The following is a 19,855-nucleotide window of genomic DNA, read 5'->3' as shown; positions in this document are numbered from 1 at the left end:
GAACAGAACTGTAAGTGCCAGATGGAAGAATGCAGGGTTTGAGACTAGCCAAAAACTTGAGAGCGACTGGGTGAGGCACTTTTTCCTTTACCCAGATCTCCTGGACAGCCCGCTCATCAAGATACATGGGACAATCCCAAGAGGAGGTGGCATGGCCACTACTACAGTTGATACAGCAAGGAGGAGGAGGAGGACAATCGCCCTCATGCACATCCATCCCACAGGTTACACATTTGGCTGTATGTCGACAAGACATTATAGTGTGGCTGAAGCGATGACACTGGTAGGAGAACATCGGGTTCGGAATGTACAGCTGGACTGTGATAATTTAATAGCCTGCTTTGATCTTGGACGGAAGCAGCACTCTATCAAAGGTGAGAAAAAGAGTGTGGGTGGGCACTAAGGAGGAATCTACCTTCCGCATCACCTGATGGATGGCAATGACACCCTCATCAGAGAGGTAAGACTGGATGTAGGCCTCCGTCAGACTGTTGAGTAGCCTAGTGTAAATAACATCACGGGAGGAATTCAGAGTTCTAAGGGCCTCGAAACGAACAGGACAGCTGTGGAGAATTGAGGTGGCAAGCAGTTGTTGTGCTTGAGAATCAAAAGTAGTCTCCAAAAGCAAAGTGCTATTCCATAAATGAGAGCAGGATTTCACAGGGCCAGCAATGGCACCAACACCTTTCTGAATAATAAACGGATTTACAGTTGTGAAGGACTGACTGTCTTCAGTATGTGAAATCATGAGGAACTGTGGTGCAGCTGGAAGGGTCTTTGAATCAGTAGCCTCATTCCATTTATGTTTTGTAGATGTTGGTTGTGAAGATGATTGGCTCATTGCAAGAAAATGCCCCATTATTGCCAGTGGCTCTGATGGTGCACTCCTTCCAACTGGGTGGGTCCTTCACAAGGGGGCGCACCCGCCTTCGGTGATTGTTCACACCTCAGACCACACCTCCTGAATACCTGATGGAGGGACCAATCGGCAATTTGGGAAGGTTACAACTCAGGCAGTCACCCCTCCATTGGCCTGGCCTGTACCAGGGGGTATGTTCGAACCATACCTATTGACCCAGGGCTGGGAATTACGTGTTACCCAGTCACCTGTTACATGTCAGACACATGGGCTGGCCTTCAGGAGAGCACAGGGAGGAAGAAGAAAAAGAGGAACCTCAAACACCAAAGCGGAGGAATGAGAGGAGAAGAGAAACAGAGAAAGGAAACTGGAACGAAAAACAGCAGTGAGATTGTTCTTATGTCAGTGACAGACAACATGGAACATTACCAATAACACCCCAGACATGTTCCCCATGGGAAAGGGAAAAAGAATAGCAAGAGGATAGACATTCAGCATGGAAGGGAAAAGATGCTGCAAAGGCTGGGGCCCCATGGTAGCCAAGCACGAACGCGCCAATGAGTGGCAAGCCTCCTGGGGGGATATCCTTATGAAGTATTGGTGCCCAAACTGTTACCTCTGTAGTCTTGAAGAGCTCAACCACTGTCTTGACCAGCAGTTTCACCTCCTTCCACTGAGATATCTTGGGTAACATCTCCTCAAGCCACTCCACTGAGTCCATCCCCTCACAGACAAAGATAAAGGCACCTTAGTCTAGATAGACCCTCCTGAATTTTGGTCCTGGGCTTGTCCAAACACCCCCCCCCCCCCCCCCCCCCCGACTTTCTCAAAGAGCCATCTGAACAAGCTCCATCTGCTACAAAGTGACGGTGACCAGTGGATGTCCCTGCTGGATAACTGCCATCCTGAAAACCAAGACTGCAGTACTATATGTCTGGTTCCCTATTTCCTACTTTGGATTTTTCTGGATCCATTTTCCAAGCAGACTGGACAGTGAAATCCCTATTTTACCATTTCGTATTGTCCAGACTTAAAAAGCACAAAACTGAGAAAAATGCAGTAGGAGGAAAACATTAAAACCTCCAAAACAGAGCAGAAACATACGTAATTGGCATATATGATTAAAGATCATAATCCTCTCCAATACAGTGTATAAAATCTTTGTAAATGCAGGAAATTAAATGTACAATACAATATTTATACAATAATTTGTGGTAATGAATTTCATCAGTCCTTAAAAAATCACAATTGTATAACAGCAAGTAAAAACTCGTCAAAAGGCTGAAATTGGTACCTAGGTATAAGGTGATTGAGCTATTTTCCGATGTGCTACGACCACAAATTGCACATCAAAACATGTATTTATGTGAAATCTTTCCTTTATGCTCACCCAGAAAAAAGAAAAATTGATGAACATGATTAATTAAACCAAACACTGTCAACTACAGTGAAAGGCATTGGAATCTAAAATGGGAGGGATGGAGGGAGGGAGGTGTTTTCCGTCTGTAACCAATGGCAGTGCAGCATACTCTGGTTACTTGAGAGCAGTGACCTCTAACGTATTGCTTGTAAACTTTGTTCAGGTTTCGTGAAAGCACATATATATGCACAAGTTTTCCTTCACATGTGGAACTTTTTATACCAGTAACTGTTCACTGAACATTTCCTATTAATTGTGGTGCTGCACATAGCAAATGGAGTAGTCTACATCGGCTGCAGTTGGTAGAGGCATGATACATTCCGGATTCTGTCAACAGGCTACAAGCAGAAGTACTGTAAGTAAAATTAATGCACAATAATGAAGGGCATACCTAAGTGGAAGCTGCAGTCATTCCATTTACTATACACCAATCATATCAGCTATACTTTGGAACAAGCCACCAAGTAAGCTCACTGTTTATCATGCTATACGCCACAGCTCTAGCATAACATCACTATGCTATACAGCTATTGGCTGCAGGTGGAAAACAAACATCCGATCTGTTACAAACATTTGAGATGATGTAATTCAGCAGTTTTCACTGTTTTTCACAGTTTTCAGCTTATTTTACCATGTAGGCTATCAATTTTGTTACTATTTTTGAGGTGAACAAAAAATGAAAGAACCATCAAACTTGGGTGTTGTAAAGTATAATTTATGGTAGTAGTGTTGGGAAATGGATCAACTGGTTACGTATCCTTGTTTTACTAATGGCAAAATCCACATTTTTTTCCTAGTAAGTCTATTAGATGACATAATACTTTGAAACTTCTTTCTTGTTTGTTTATGGATTTGCAATCTGGTTATGTCAGTTGATGTTACAAGCGTTGGTAAAATTGCTTCCTAGGAGGAGGAGAATGAAATTCTTGCACCAACTTCGATTTATAGCTTCTGTGCCTGTTTGTACTTTATACTCCAGTACTTTAGGAATTTCGAATGTTTTGTAGGGTAAGGTCTGCAAACTTACTATGTAGCGAGCTAAACAAAGTGGGTTTGGCTGGTACAGAAAGGCAAATGTGCACACTATCACTGTGTTATTCTAGGCTTGATGAGAGAAACAGATGTGAAAAATGAGTCTACTTCCCCAATTGATGTTAGAAGCTTATTAGAAGTCAGCTCAGTGAATTTCTGTATACTGTGTAAAATGTACATTTAGAAGAAAGCTCAGGCACTAAAGTTTTGCTTCATGTCTTCTGTAACTGCTCCGATCTTTACGATCTACTGTGTGTAGTGCAAAGTAAATAAATGAGTAGTGTATGTAGTTGTTGCAAACTGTATCATGTCACATTTGACCACTAAAGTCTTTAAAATGTGTTGTCGCAAAACCCTTGCTCTATTTCTCGGTGACATCTCTGCCACAGCATATGATCTATACGAAAAGTGGATTTTCAGCACTTCACAAAATACTTTCACCCCTGATGCACTCCCATCATTGAAGAGCCACTCCCGCTCTCCACAAATCCAGCAGGAAAGTTCATTTTACATGTGTTAGTGTGGTGAGTAGTCTGCACTGGCCATTGGATGATGTAACAAATCGCCAGCCAATAAGAGCTCACTAGGTGGAAATGGCTGACATTTCCTTGATTCTGACCCAACATATCCTTCGATATTCGGTGTTTGAATTTAAAAGGTTGATGATCGATATTGTTGCTGAATACAGTACATCAGAAATCCATGCAAAAAGATGATGCTGAGTTATAAGTGGCACAAAAAAAAGGTGGTGGCTGGGCACCTTCATCACACATTGGTTCAGTCTGGGACACTGTGTCAACTGTCCTGTTTTTCCATTGCTGCCACAACCTAGCAGTGGTTTTATCATGATCGCGCGATGAAGCTATGTGTTGCAAGTTGTGTTGGTAACACAGATCATGGATTACATCAGCATTTCCTCTCTCTCATGTCTCCCCTCTCTACAACGGCCTAAAATATTCCCTTAACTTCATGGTGCAAACCATCTGTTTTCTGTAGCACTTCTAGCTCATTCAGTCACATTAAATATCAATAGGAAGACGACAGGATGAAGTCAAACGAGACTTCAGTAAGAGTGTAGAATCGAGGTAAACCTTACTAGGGAGAAACTTAAAATCAGGGAATTTTTAGCCTTAATCTTATGGTTTTTCATGGGTGCCATGAATTTATGGCATAGAATCATGAAAAATGTAAAATCGGAGAGAACATAAAATTGATGTTCCACTGTAGGTATTGATGTTATTAATGCCATGTATTCAAGTTATTACAAGTAATCTGAAGTAAGATGTGTATAAATCAAAGAACATTTCACAATAGAGCCCAACTGAATGAGGCAGAGCAGGTGTTCAGACACTGACTTCATATTCGGGAAGATGGAGTTTGCTCCACCCGGCCATCCTGATTAGATTTCCTGTGGTTTTCCTGAATCACTTCAGGCAAATGCTAGGATGGTTCCTTCATAGAGACCATGGCCAAATACCTCTCCTGGCCTCATAAAGTATACACAGTATGCTGCATGTATGTATATTTTTGAATGGTTGGTTTTCATTGTATAACTGTTGACCTGTCCTATATCACTATGATAATCCTTGGATAAATGACGCAGTGCACAGTGGGATTTAATGAGCCATTCTTCGCATCTCTACATGTGAATTGAATGAGAAGAAACCCTCATACATAGTGCAATAGGAAGCACCCCTTTTTGCTATGGTGATTTGTAATGTAGGGACACAGAATTGCAACATGTAATTATCAAAATCAAATACATGATACAGACCTTTGCAATTAAAAACTGGTACAAACTGATAGTGCAAGCACACCTTAGAGGTAAATGACACATTCTTTCATTAAAATACAAAGATCAATACTAAGCTGTTACTGAAAATCTGCAATAGTCTGTCACATCACAGTCAAAACAGCTACTAACACTAAAACTATAAATGAGTCATGAAACAGTGGTCTCTTACAGAAAAATGTTAGAAAATTACCTGTCGCTGACCCTGATGATTCATTCTTGCTGCTCTGTGGAAGTCGTTGCTTTTCTTTCTCAGACATTATGGTAGATACCTTGGCACCTCAAGGACTTTTTTAAATATATAGTCACAATCACTTAAAAGTTTGTCACATTCAGAAAAGAAGAAATTCCATGTCTCAATCCAGTCTCACATGACATCCATTAAAACTGGCTTTGTCACAGCAAGGACATCTGATTTTCTTTATTCTGGAAAAAAATAATAATGGTTTTGAACAGAGATATTACATAAAAGCTTAATATTTATATAATTCTTCGTTCTGACATTATCAAAAGTCATTTTGATATTATGAAAGGTGTTATCGTGCCCAACGTTTCTCTCAGAGTCCTCAGAAGTACAGGATAAATTGTTATCTTAGAAAAATCTCCACAAAAATCTTTATTACAGGTTAACCTAGCTCTATGTGTTAAAGAACTTAGATTGTACATCATACCATGATGGATATAGAACCATAGCCAGACGAACTATTTTGAACACTTGCGGGCCGTAGGGGATATACTTCCCACTAACTATATTTCTCTACTGTGTGCTCCTGACAGTGGTAGTCCACTCCACCAGCTGTAGTTTCTGTTTGTTGTGGAATATAGCTCTTAGGGTTGTGGGAAACATATATTCAACCATATCCAACCAAATAATTGTGTTTTAAGGGTTCATGGGAAGTATGCTTACCACCAAAGTAGTTTCTGAAAGGGGCTTGAGAAGTATACTTACCTAAAAGTAATCTGTCTTTTGCGGTCCTTAGACAGTGTACTTATACCAACTTAGGGGTATGTCAAGGCGTTTAGAAATACGTCTTACCACCACTGTATATGCCTGCATTTTGTGGTAGTTCACTGCACCAATTGTATGAAAACTGTCATGGAATCACTACCGTTGTTGGAACACATTGCTTTGCTTCTGCAGAATACTTTATTGTTTCACAAACTGACCTCTTGATTATGTTCCAATGGAAACCATGATGGGCGATCTGGGTGACCAAATCATTTGCTCTAATTGTCCAGAATGTTCTTCAAACCAGTCACAAACAACTGTGACCTAGTGACATGACAGTGTTGTTTGGGAATATGAAGTTCATAAACGGCTGCAAAGGGTCTCCAAGTAGCTGAAGATAACCACTTCCAGTCTGGTTCAGTTGGACCAGAAGACCCAATCCAATCCTTGTAAACACAGTCCACACCATTATGGAGCCACCACCAGCTTGCACATGGGTTGTCAAAACTTGGTTCCATGGCTTTGTAGAGCCTGCACCCACTCGAACCCTACCATCAGCTCACTAAGTGAAATCATGACTCGTCTCACCAGGCCACAGTTTTCCAGTCATCTAGCATCCAACTGATACGTTCAAGGACCAGGAAGAGTTTGTTTAGTTTTGCTTTAGGAAGCAAAAACACAGCTGGGGTCATACACACCCAAATCAAAACAAGAGAACACAAACACAGAGTGGAGTTAAATGACTGTGCATCAGTCCCAATAGACAGAATAGGAGACAGCTAAAAACAGGCACATGGAAAAAGGGCTAAAACACCATACAGTAATGGAGGTCCAAAACTAAAAATTAATGGCCTTCACCATATTGCCTGGCAGATACAAAGAAAAACGCGATTGACAGCCTGCGTGTCATTCACTAAAATGGCTGATAAATCAGGCGGCAAACCCAAGCTGGACCATAAATGGTTAAAAAAAGGGCAGTCCAGCAGGAAGTGGTGGACAGTTAAAATTTGTGCTTAATGTGTACAAAGCGGTGAGGTAGCGCCAATGAGCAAATGACGATGGCTAAAAAGGCAGACGAGTTAAAATAATCTCCTCCCGGCGGGAGAGCCAAGAGGAAGTTGTCTAAGGCAGTGGGAGAGGCTTAAACAACAGTGGGAGAGGTGTAAATAAGGTGAACCTTATTCCTGTGAAGGGAGGACCATTGGCGATGCCAAAGGGACACCACCTCCTGACAGACGGCAATTCAGAGATCATCGGAGGGAATATAGGTACTCTTGGGCTGAGGTACAAGGACTGCAGTCTTAGCAGCAGCATCAGCAGCCTCATTTCCTGGCAGACCGACATGATCAGTAACCCACAGAAACATGACACTGGCTCCAGCAACAGTGAACAAGTCACAGGTTTCCTGGACCCGCTGCACTAAGGGATGGGCACTGTACAGTGCACATAGACTTTGAACGGCATTGAATGAGTCTAATCAGAGGACACAATTGTAAATGCTGTGTCACTGGGTGTACTCCCCGGCCTGATACAAGGCGAAGAGCTCGGCTGTAAATACTGAGCAGTGTGCCAGAAGTCGATATCGAAAGACACGAGTGCCAATGATGAAGGCACACCCGACCCCAAGGTTGGTCTGAGAGCCATCAGTTTATACAAAGGTACTACCACAAAGTTCCATGCTAAGGTTGTGAAACTGGAGGTGATAGACCGAGGCTGAAATAGTGTCTTTAGAAAGTGAATTAAGGCCAAGGTTAACACGGCCACTTCACGCAGCCAAGGTGGTGAAGAGTTCACATCTGTTGGGAAAGTTGCAGGTAGTGTGAAGTTAAGCTGCTGAAACAAGTGCCAAAAGCGGACTCCAGGAGGCAACAGAAGAGGGATGTGCCCCACACTGGTGTTCAAAGGAATCATCAAAGGAGGCGGCATAGGATGGGTGGCCATGCATGGTAGACAAATGACAGGCATACCTGCTGAGGAGAAAGCCACGGCAATAGGACTGTGGTAGTTCAGCAGCTTCAGCATACAGACACTCAACAGGGCTGGTGTAAAAGGTGCCCATGGCCAAATGTATGACACAGTGGTGGATAGTGTTGAGGCGGCATACGAATGATGGTCATACAGACATATAAACAAAGCACCCATAGTCAAGTTTCAAATGGACAACAGACCGGTACAAACGGAGGAGAGTAGTTCGATCGGCACCCCAGGAAGTACCAGTGAGGACACACAGGAGATTGAGGGTCCGCATACAGCAGGCTGCCAGATAAGACACATGTGAGGACCGAGAGTGTTTCCTATCAAGCATGAGCCCCAGGAAAGTCGTAGTTTCAACAAACGGAAGGTCAACAGGCCCAAGATGTAGAGATGGTCAGAGGAACCATTTGCCCCACCAGAAATTCATAAAGATAGTTTTTTCAGTGCAAAAGTGAAAGCCACTGAAGCCACTATCAATGATGCAAGAGTAAAGATGATCAAGACAGTGCTGAGGGCGCCACTCAGTGAGACAGGTCCATGGAGAACTGTAATAGATGGCAAAATCATCAACAAAAAGAGAACCGGAGATGTCCAGTGGGAGACAGGCCATTACAGGGTTATTGGCAATAGCAAAGAGGACAACACTCAGGACAGAACCCTAAGGCACACCATTTTCCTGGATAAAGGTGTCCGACAAGGCAGAACTCGCACACACCCTGAAAACTTGGTCTTATAAAAATGCTCGAAGAAAACAGGGCAGGCAACCACAGGAGCCCCACATGTAAAGAGCATGGAGGATACCCGTTCTCCAGCAAGTGCCATAGGCCTTTTCCAAATCGAAAAACACGGCCACTGTCAGGGACTTCTGCAGAAAACCATTCATGACATGGGTGGACAAAGATACGAGATGATCAATTGCACAACGTTATGCATGAAATCCACACTGTGCATTCATTAGTAAATGGCGAGACTGGAGCCACCATACCAGCCGGCCATGAATCATACGTTCCATCATCTTGCAAACACAGCTGTTAAGAGAGATGGGCCGGTAGCTAAAAAGAAGGGTTTTGTCCTTTCCGGGCTTAGGTATGGGTATGATGGTGGCTTCATGCTAGCATCCAGGAAATATGCCCTCCGTCCAGATGTGGTCATACGTGTTAAGCAGAAAGTGCTTGCCCGCAAGAGAAAGGTGCTGTAACATCTGAACGTGGATGGCGTGCGGCCCTGGGGCGGAGGATCGGGATGAACTGCGAGAATGATTTACCTCCCTCGTAGTAAAGGCGGCATTGTAGCACTCACGATTCTGAGAGAAGTGTATAGCCCGAGCCGCCTCTGCTCGTTTCCAATGGAGGAAGGAAGGGTGATAGTGGGAAGTGCATGAAATTTACACAAAAATGGTGGCCTAAGTTGTTGGACATAGCAATTGGGTCCATGATGACATCATCTGCTACTGTCAGGCCAGAAATTGAGGAGTGGATCTTGGTCCCAGAGAGCCGTTGGAGGTTGGCCAACACGACAGAGGAAAGCATGGAACTGTGGAAAGAACTAGTGAACGAAATTAAGCTCACTTTTTTGCTATCACGAAGAATGCAACAACATTTTACACCCATCTGATTATAATGAATGCAGTTTACCATTGAAGAATGGCAGTTAAAAACGCAGAGAGCACATCTTCGAGTGCAAATTGTGTCCCGGCATGCACCAAGGGACTGGGACACAGTGTGGTAAAGAGGAAGTGCGAGGAATGGAATGTTCTGAAGCAGTAAGGATAACATTTGAGAGTTATTCCACCTGGTCATCAGAACTAGGGAAATCTTCTTCTTCGAAGGTCCCCAGGGAGGAGTAAAACCACCGGTTAGCCTTAGTAAGCTGCCATTTATGTGGGGTAGGGGTCAGCAAACGGGTAGCATACAAGAAATGGTCACTTTTGTAGGTTTCAGGAAGAATGGACCACGCAAGATGATGGGCAGGCTGGGCAGTGCAGAAGGATAAGTCCAGAAGTGTGCAAGGAGTCTGAAAGGAAGGTGGGTGGGTGCTCCAGCCATAAGGTAGAAGAGGTTGAGCTCATTAAGATCAGCCTAGAGGGCACCTCTCTGACAGGTCCTGGGAGAACCCCAAAGGGGATGATGTGCATTAAAGTTAACAAGTAGCAGAAATGGGGGAGGTAGCTGCACAATAAGCTGAAGTGACAGTGAATGACAGAGGGACAATAAATGGTACAGAGGGAAAAAGTCAACGGAGGAAGGAAGAAGTGAACTGCAACAGTTTGATGATGGGTAGTCAGGGAGATGGGCTGACTACGAATGTCATCCCATATGAGCACCATGACACCCCCATGAGATGGAATATCGACCTCAGGGGAAGGTCAAAAGTAATCAGTAAGTAATGTGAAAGCTAAAATCTGTCTGAGGGCGCAATTTCATTTCCTGAAGGCAGAGTACAAGGGGATGCTGTGATGCTAAAAGCAGCTGTAAATCCTCTTTGTGGGACCGAAGGCCGTGAACATTCCATTGGAGGACAGTCAGGAGGAGGAAGAGATGTAGGGGTCTCAACTCAACAGTCGACAAGTGACAGCCGGTGTGTAGTCACTACTACAGGGCACAGAGGCAGGAGGATCCTGCTCCATGGGGTGCTTGTGTGGTCGGTCCATGGAGTCCAACGCTGAAAAACGGTTGGTGGTGTGCACTGGTGAGACAGAGGTCGGCCGGGCTAAGGTACTATGCGGCGACACCATCTAACAGGATCTTCGAGTTGGTGAAGGAGAAGAACATTTGCCTTTAGTGGACTTCTTTGAGCCTTTCCGGTTAGAGGAAGATTCGGGCGGTGTTTGGCTGGAGGGACGGAGGAAGTCTTCACAGGAGGGTGATGTAGTGCTGTTTGCAAAGACACTCGCATCGGTTGTTTAATGTAACAGCCCATTAACGGCAAATTTTGCTGCACTGTCATAACGGATATGTCGTCATACATACCACATGAATTTTTGTGGTTGTTTCACACAGTGTTGCGTGCCTGTTAGCAGTCACAACTCTATGCACACACCGCTGCTCTTGGTTGTTAAGTGAAGGCCACTGGCCGCTGCGTTGTTTGTGATGAGAGGTATTGCTTGAAATGTGGTAATCTCACCACATTCTTAACACTGTTGATCTCTGAATATTGAATTCCCTAATGATTTCTGAAATGGAATGTCCCATGCATCTAGGTTCGACTACCACTCCACATTTATCCCTTTTCATTTCCATCTTACAGTCATAATCATGTCGGCAACCATTTCATGTGAATCATCTGTGTGCAAATGACAGCTCTGCCAATCCAGTGTCCTTTCATACCTTGTGTACATGATACTACCTCCATCTGCATATCACTATTCTATGACTTTTGTCATCTCACTATATGTACCATCATAGTTTCTGGTCCTAAATCACAAAAGTAAAATTTTAAAAAGTAGACAGTTAACTGATCACAATTCTAACACAATGCCAGAATTATTATCTTCATTGAGTTGCTACAAAAAACGCACTCACAAAAGGGTTAAATCAAATATATACTAAGTTGGTTCACTTGGCCACAATCTGGAATGAGAGCATCAGCAAGACAAATACTGTAAAAGAAAATTTAGTTCCTCCATTACAGTTATAGCAACACATTGAAGCTAGTGTTTCCTTGCACAGTACGGAAGTTGACTGAAATAATTGTAAGAATAAAGTGAGATTGACACCTGGCACAGGATATCTTGTTTTATGAGGAGATTTAAAGTGGCTCATAAAATAATAACAAAATGCACACTGAACAGAAACATAACTTTTAAGAAACAATGGCATAAGTTACTCAGGTGAGTTAAGGGCACTTGAGTGTTTGTTTACAAAAGAGTAATAAGAATGGAGTATAAACTGCTTGAGTAATTGCTGCAACTGCTACAACCTAGAACAGTTGTGATGAAGCAGGCTGGGATATTTTTAATCCCCTTCGTTTTGCCATCTGCCTCCTTAAATTCATTTTTTCGATTTTAACTGATTACCATTAACAAACATGAGTATAATCTACATTTCAATGAAAGAGAAAGATTGGCCCTTAGTTTTAAAGAATATAACAAGAGATCTAATTTTGTTCTTGGTTTTAGGTATGTAATTGATTTTCCAATTTATTTTGACTATTTCTAGTTAGTATCATTTGTTATAGGGTGAAATCAATAATTGTTTCATAACTTACATTCTATTGTTGACATATAAATAAATATAAATTCTGTAATAATTATAAGCATTTGGAGGAACAACTAATAGTATTCTTAAAGTATTTATTTAGCTCTATTTGAAAACATGTTAGCAAAGCCAGACCTTGGTTGGTTGGTTTAAAGGGGGGGAGGGGGGGGGGGGGGGAAGGGACCAAACTGCGAGATCATCGGTCCCTTGTTCCCAGGAGAACAATTACCCAAGGGAAAGAAGAAAACAAAGAAGACATTCAGCACAATAACAGGCGAAAGGAAGAACCAGAAAAATGACAGAAGAACAACAAACACTACAATGGACAAAACAGGACAAGAAAACCACAAAGAGACGCAAGAAACAGGGAGAAGAGATTCAAAAAAAGAAAGCAGATACCCATGGCTGGCTGACCATGAGAATAAAATAAGACAAGCACGCCACTCTGCAACACATTAAAACCTCCACCCTAAAAGTCCTAGGGTGTAGTACACAGAGGGACAAAGAACACGCGATAAAACTCAGATAAAATGATAAAACACGCCTTCATGAATAAAATATAAACTAAAGCTGCTGTTGAGGCATTGTTGTCCAACACCGAAGGTAGGGTGCTGGGAAAGCTAAAAGTCCACCGCAGAGTGGCTAAAAGTGGGCAGTCCGGCAAGAGCCACAGCGACACTGAGGTGGGTCCTCACGACAGAGGAGATAACCATGTGTGAGCTACGTATGGCCAATGTGGTGCCAACAAAGGACAACTGATTCCCTGCAAGAAGCCCACAGGGAAGACTTCCACATATTCGCAGTCCCCTTAACAACACACAATTTGTTGTGCATACTGTTATGTCGCTCCATCTCCCAAAACCGAAAAACCTTGTGGTGTAAGACAGAATGCAGGTCAGTTTCAGAGATTCCCATCTCCAGGAGCAGTTTCTGCGTAGCCTGTTTGGTCAGCTTGTCATCAAGTTCGTTGGCTGGGATTCCGAAGTGTCCTGGGGTCCACACAACCACCACTGAACGACTGGACTGTTCCAGGGCAGAGATGAACTCCTGGATGTTCGCTACCAAAGGATGGCAAATGTAACACTGGTCAATAGCTTGTAAGCTGCTCAAGGAGTCAGAACAGAGAAGTAACGACTCACCAGAACAGGAATGGATGTACCTGTTCAATATGGCCTCTGTGGACATAGGCGAAGCCAACATTATCATCAGCCATCAAGCCATAAGTGTAAACAACTTCAGAGCCATGGAACATGTCAAGAATTGAGAGAAAGAGACAACAGAGAGCAGCAGAGTTAACGGAGTCCTTAGGGTCATGCAAAAAGTCCAGACAAAGCTTCGGGTGAGATGTACACCATGTAGCTGTACATGAATGAACCTCAAACAGAGGTGGTAAACGGAAGGACTCCAGTTCGGAGAGAAGGGATTGCACATGAACCGCAATCATGAGCCCTGACTTGGGCTGCCAATGCAGGACATGAACTGCTGCGGATGGGAAAAGGAGACGGTAATTCGGATGCTGAGGAGAACTAAGAATGGGTGCAACATAACTGGTGAGCAGTTATGCATGCTGGATCCACAATGGCGGGGGGGGGGGGGGGCGGGGAGACCCCAGCCTCACCCTAAAAGCTCCCATCACTAGGCGAATCCACAGAGGTGCACTCAGTCGAGTAAACGCAATGCTGAGGGTGCCGCCGAATCATAAACCAAACTCCCATAGTCAAAGCAAGATTGAACGAGGGCTCTGTAGAGCTGCAGCAGCATAGAACAATCTGCACCCCAGTTGCTGTTGCTCACGCAGTGGAGGGCATGGAGGAGCTGCCAGTACTTTTGCTTAAGCTGATGAAGGTGAGGTAGCCAAGTTAATCGGGTGTCAAAAACCAGTCCTAAGGATCGATATGTCTCCACTACAGTGAGTGGATCATCATTAAGATAAAGTTCTGGTTCCGCATGAATGGTACAAAGCTGACAGAAGTGCATGACACATGACTTCGCAGCTGAAAAAACTGGAGGCTGTGGGCTAGAGCCCAAGACTCAGCCTTGTGAATGACTCCCTGTAGGCTCCACTCCGCAACACCAGTATGGGAGGAGCAATACGAAATGCAGAAGTCATCTGCATATGGAGAAGGGGAGACCTATGGCCCTACAGCTGCTGCTAGGCCATTAATGACCAATAAAAATGGAGATACTCTCAATAAGGAGCCCTGCAGAACGCCATTCTCCTGAATACGGGGGAGGGGGGCGGGGGCGCTATGAGAGGCACCAACTTGGATATGGAAAGTATGAAGCAACAAGAAGTTTCGGATAAAAATTGGGAGCGGGCCCTGGAGACCCCACTCATACAATGTGGCAAGGATATGATCTCGCCAGGTCATGTCGTATGCTTTATGTAAGTCAAAAAAGACGGCAACCAGGTGCTGGCATCTGGAAAAGGCTGTTCAGATGACAGACTCAAGGGACACAAGATTATTAGTGGTAGAGTGACTATCAATGGTAGAGCGACCCTGGCGGAAGCTGTCCTGACATGGAGCCAGTAGACCACAAGACTCCAGGACCCAACCCAACTGCTGACACACCATATGTTCCAGCAGCTCACAGAACGATGGTCAGGCTGATGGGCCGATAGTCATCGACATCAGGCGGATTTTTACTGGGTTTTAGCACCAGAATGATGGAGCTCTCCCACCACTGCAATGGAAAGATGCCATAGCACCAGATCCGGTTGAATATGACAAGAACATGTCGCTTGTAGTTAGATGAGAGATGTTTAATCATCTGACTGTGGAACCGGAGGAGCTGCATCGGGGCAATGTGCAAGGGCGCTGAGGAGCTCCCACTCTGTAATGGGGGTGTTATAGGGTTCACTGTGGTGTGTAGTGAACCAGAGGACTTTCTCTTCCATCTGCCATTTGAGGGTGTGAAAGGCTGGGGGGTAGGTCTCCGATTCAGAGACTCGATCGAAGCGCTCGGCAAAGCGCTCGGCAAAGCGCTCGGCAAAGCGCTCGGCAAAGCGCTCGGCAAAGCGCTCGGCAAAGCGCTCGGCAAAGCGCTCGGCAAAGCGCTCGGCAAAGCGCTCGGCAAAGCGCTCGGCAAAGCGCTCGGCAATCGCGCCTGCGTCGGTACAGGGCACACCATTGATGTTAATGCCAAGGACACCTGTTATGGCTGGTATCCCAAAAGACGTCTGATCTTCGTCCAGACTTGGGAAGGTGACGTATGGCACCCAATGGTCGACACGTACCTCTCCCAACACTGCTGTTTCCGTCATTTTATAAGCAGGCGAATGCGAGCATGGAGACACTTATGGGCTATTAGGTGCTCTATTGAAGGGTGCCACTTATGTCGCTGTATTGCTTGCCTCATCAACTTCCGGTGACCACCAAGGGACTGTCTTTTGCTGGGGGCACCCTAGACAATGAGGGATCACGTTTTCTGCTGCAGAAATGATAGTTGTAGTGACCTGCTCAATCACAACATCGATGCCACCATATGGGGGAGATTCAGCGGTGACAGCAGTGGTGAAGGCTACCCAGTCTGCCTTGTTTAAAGCCCATCTGGGTAGGCATCTGTGCGCATGATGCCGGTGTAATGACAGGAAGATGGGGAAGTGGTCACTACCACACAGGTCGTCATATGCTCTCCAGTGGATAGATGGGAGAAGTCCTGGGCTGCAAATTGATAATACAATGGCCGAGTGATTATCATGAGCCACACTGAAATGTATGGCAGCCCCATTATTTAAAAGGCAGAGGGCGATTTGCGACAGTAAGTTTTCAACATCTCTGCCACAGCCAATAAGCATGGTGCTACCCCACAAGGAGTCATGGGCGTTAAAATCTCCCAAAAGTAAGAAAGTTTTAGCGAGTTGATCAATCAGTGCAGCCAATACATTCAGGGGTACCGCACCATCTGGAGGGAGATATACGTTGCGTCATCTGTATCCTGACAGCCACAGTTTCAAGACGAGTTTGAAGGGGCAGAGGTTCACTGCGTACCGAGTTCAGGACATAAACACAAACTCCACCTGACACACTATTATATTCACTACAGTTCTTGTAACATCCCCTGTAACTGTGAAGTGCAGGGGTCCACATTGCGGGGAAGGCAATGCAGAAAGCAGGCGTAAAGCTTAACAGTTGCCGTGGCTCTGCCAGGTAGTGGAAAAAACTGCCACAATTTCATTAGAGGATGACGTGATCGTGAGACTGGGAAGGCATGAAACACTCAATGAGGCAGTCTACGCCTCAGGGTCACCTGCTGCCACAGACTTATTTCCTGAACAGCTATATCCATTGTGTCTGAGGCTCTGGCGAGATCTAGGTCCTCAGAAGATGCCAGAATCTTCACCTCATCCTCAAACGCAAAGCTTGTAGGCAGTGATCGTGTGGGTGCCACCGCAATTCCTTTGGTTTTGGGGGTTTTCTTTCTAGATTTCTCTTGCTGTTCCTTGGGTTTCCCTGGCTGGGAGGGCTTCACTGATTCCATCTCCGAGACAGAGGATGATCGTGAAGCCCTACGACCAGCTGCCTTTGGGCACTTCAGCCACTGGCGGGTGTCATCTTTCCCATTACCAGAAACCTGGGAAGGGAGTGACCCAAAGGGATCCTTCCTAGCAAGTGGAGCCGAAGAAGACTTACGCTTCTCTGGCTGAGAAGTGGGGACTGGTGTCCCTGATGGTTGGGGGATAGTTCTCCCTAGGTAGGGTATGGGAGCAACAGGGAGGGAAGTGCCCCCCACCCTCAAGGGGGCAACTGTAGTCTTCCGGCTCTGAGAGCTGACTAGAACTCACAGAACTGATGGGGCTACAACTGTTCTCATAGCAGTGGCATAAGAGGAGGTCATAGCCACAGAATGTAGGTGCTCAAATTTCCTCTTAGCTTCAGTGTAGATCAGTTGGTCCAGGGTCTTGAATTCCATGATTTTCCTTTCTCGCTGTAAAATTCCGCTGTCTAGTGAGCAAGGGGAAAGATGCTCTCCACAGCTGACACAGATGGGAGGCGGGGCACAAGGAGTATTGGGATGGGATGGACGTCCACAATCTCGACAGGTGATGCTGGAAGTACAGTGGGAAGACATATGACCGAACTTCCAGCATTTAAAGCACCACATTGGGAAAGGGATATATGGCTTGACATCACAGCGACAGACCATCACCTTGACCTTCTCAGGTAATGTGTCACCCTCGAACACCAAAATGAAGGCACTGGTGACAACCTGATTATCCCTCAGAACCCAATGGACGTGCCGGACGAAATGGATTCCTCGTCACTCTAAGCTGGAGCACAGCTCGTCATCATACTGCAAAAGAAGGTTCCTGTGGAATATAATACCCTGGACCATATTTAGGCTCTTATGAGGTATGGTGGTAAAGGAAACACCCCCCAGCTTGTCACAAGTGAGTAATGCCCGTGACTGGTCAGAGGATGCTGTTTTTATTAAGACTGACCCTGATTGCATTTTGATTAAGCCTTCCACCTCCCCTATGGGGAGTTAATAGGCAAGCATTAGCAGAGCGATCCCTGTGTAGTCAGGGGGCTACAACCAATAGCGTATGTGGTGGCCCCATAACAACGGACTGGCTACTGTACTGGATATGAGGTGCGAAGAATTCCATGGTCATCGTCAGTGCAGAAAAGACACTGCATAGTGGATGGAGGAAAATGCACCCAGGAAGGTGTCCTCGCCCAAGAGATGGAGGATGAGTGGGCGTGCAATGCTGTGACAAGAAAGTAGGCTAAAGATCTCAATACATGATGGGCATGATGCACCACGTACGGCACCCTTCCCCAATTAGATTGCTCTTCAGGAAAATTTTGAAAAATGGAGGTCAAACCCTACAGGGGACCATCACATAAAGGCCAAAAGGTGAGAGACTCCTTTTAGTCGCCTCTTACGATAGTTAGGAATACCTAGGGCCTATTCTAACCCCCGGGCCCACAGTGGGCAAAGCCAGACCTTAATTAAATTCAAATTAATTAAGTTTTGTCAAAAGTATTGTTTATGTAATTAAATTTGTTAATTTCATGAAGTAAACAAATAATTCGGCTGAACCCTTGTAGTAGAAGAAACTGTTAAAAAGACGTAACTTTTCAATGTAGCCAGTTAATTTAATGAGTTAAGTTTTAATTGCAATTTCTGTAAATTAAGCTTCAAAGTGTAGTTTCAGCACCTATTATTGTGATGATACATAAGGGCCCGATTTATGGCCATGAGTCAGTCAGTCCATGGCAGAGTTTCAGATGAGGAACCTGTGTTGGTTAGAATGACAACAATGTATCAACTCAACAGTGAAATAAGTGTAACACCAATAGGCCACGTGTTAATGCAATGACAGTGTATGTTTCCATACATACCTGATTGTTCCAAAAGAATTGTGAACTTTGTGGATATGTTTTTACTGATCGTAGATGTTTAACAGTAAACTATAGTAGCAGTACATGTAGATTTGCCTGCAAACTAGTAATGAGGCTTATCAAAAGTTGAACAATAGTGCACTGGCTATACAGGGTGTTACAAAAAGGTACGGCCAAACTTTCGGGAAACATTCCTCACACACAAATAAAGAAAAGATGTTATGTGGACATGTGTCCGGAAATGCTTAATTTCCATGTTAGAGCTCATTTTAGTTTCGTCAGTATGTACTGTACTTCCTCGATTCACCGCCAGTTGGCCCAATTGAAGGAAGTAATGTTGACTTCGGTGCTTGTGTTGACATGCGACTCATTGCTCTACAGTACTAGCATCAAGCACATCAGTACGTAGCATCAACAGGTTAGTGTTAATCACGAACGTGGTTTTGCAGTCAGTGCAATGTTTACAAATGCGGAGTTGGCAGATGCCCATCTGATGTATGGATTAGCACGGGGCAATAGCCGTGGCGCAGTACGTTTGTATTGAGACAGATTTCCACAATGAAGGTGTCCTGACAGGAAGACATTCGAAGCAATTGATCGGCATCTTAGGGAGCACAGAACACTCCAGCCTATGACTCACGACTGAGGAAGACCTAGAACGACGAGGACACCTGCAATGGACAAGGCAATTCTTCATGCAGTTGACGATAACCCTAACGTCAGCGTCAGAGAAGTTGCTGCTGTACAAGGTAACTTTGACCACGTCACTGTATGGAGAGTGCTACGGGAGAACCAGTTGTTCCCGTACCATGTACAGCGTGTGCAGGCACTATCAGCAGCTGATTGGCCTCCACGGGTACACTTCTGCGAATGGTTTATCCAACAATGTGTCAATCCTCATTTCAGTGCAAATTTTCTCTTTACAGATGAGGCTTCATTCCAACGTGATCAAATTGTAAATTTTCACAATGAACATGTGTGGGCTGACGAGAACCCGCACGCAATTGTGCAATCACGTCATCAACACAGATTTTCTGTGAATGTTTAGGCAGGCATTGTTGGTGATGTCTTGATTGGGCCCCATGTTCTTCCCCTATGCTCAATGGAGCACATTATCATGATTTCATACGGGATACTCTACCTGTGCTGCTAGAACATGTGCCTTTACAAGTACGACACAACATGTGGTTCATGCACGATGGAGCTCCTGCACATTTCAGTCTAAGTGTTCGTACGCTTCTCAACAACAGATTCGGTGACCGATGGACTGGTAGAGGCGGGCC

The 19,855-nt window shown here is 44.8% G+C and overlaps 1 protein-coding gene across 1 annotated transcript in view; it reads right to left on the bottom strand.

Annotated features, from left to right (window-relative positions):
• The window catches only part of LOC124596135 (cytochrome b5 reductase 4), a 343,575-nt gene that overhangs the window by 302,363 nt on the left and 21,357 nt on the right, over positions 1-19,855 (bottom strand). Inside the window, exon 2 of the mRNA XM_047135155.1 lies at positions 5,297-5,529. Coding sequence (XP_046991111.1) covers positions 5,297-5,363 — 67 coding nt within the window. The 5' untranslated portion in view covers positions 5,364-5,529. The remainder of the gene's footprint in view (positions 1-5,296; positions 5,530-19,855) is intronic.

Source organism: Schistocerca americana, chromosome 2 (genome assembly GCF_021461395.2).
Source record: "Schistocerca americana isolate TAMUIC-IGC-003095 chromosome 2, iqSchAmer2.1, whole genome shotgun sequence".
NCBI lineage: Eukaryota > Metazoa > Arthropoda > Insecta > Orthoptera > Acrididae > Schistocerca > Schistocerca americana.
The sequence above is the reverse complement of the archived record's forward strand: the minus strand, read 5'-3'. Positions and strand labels throughout refer to the sequence as shown.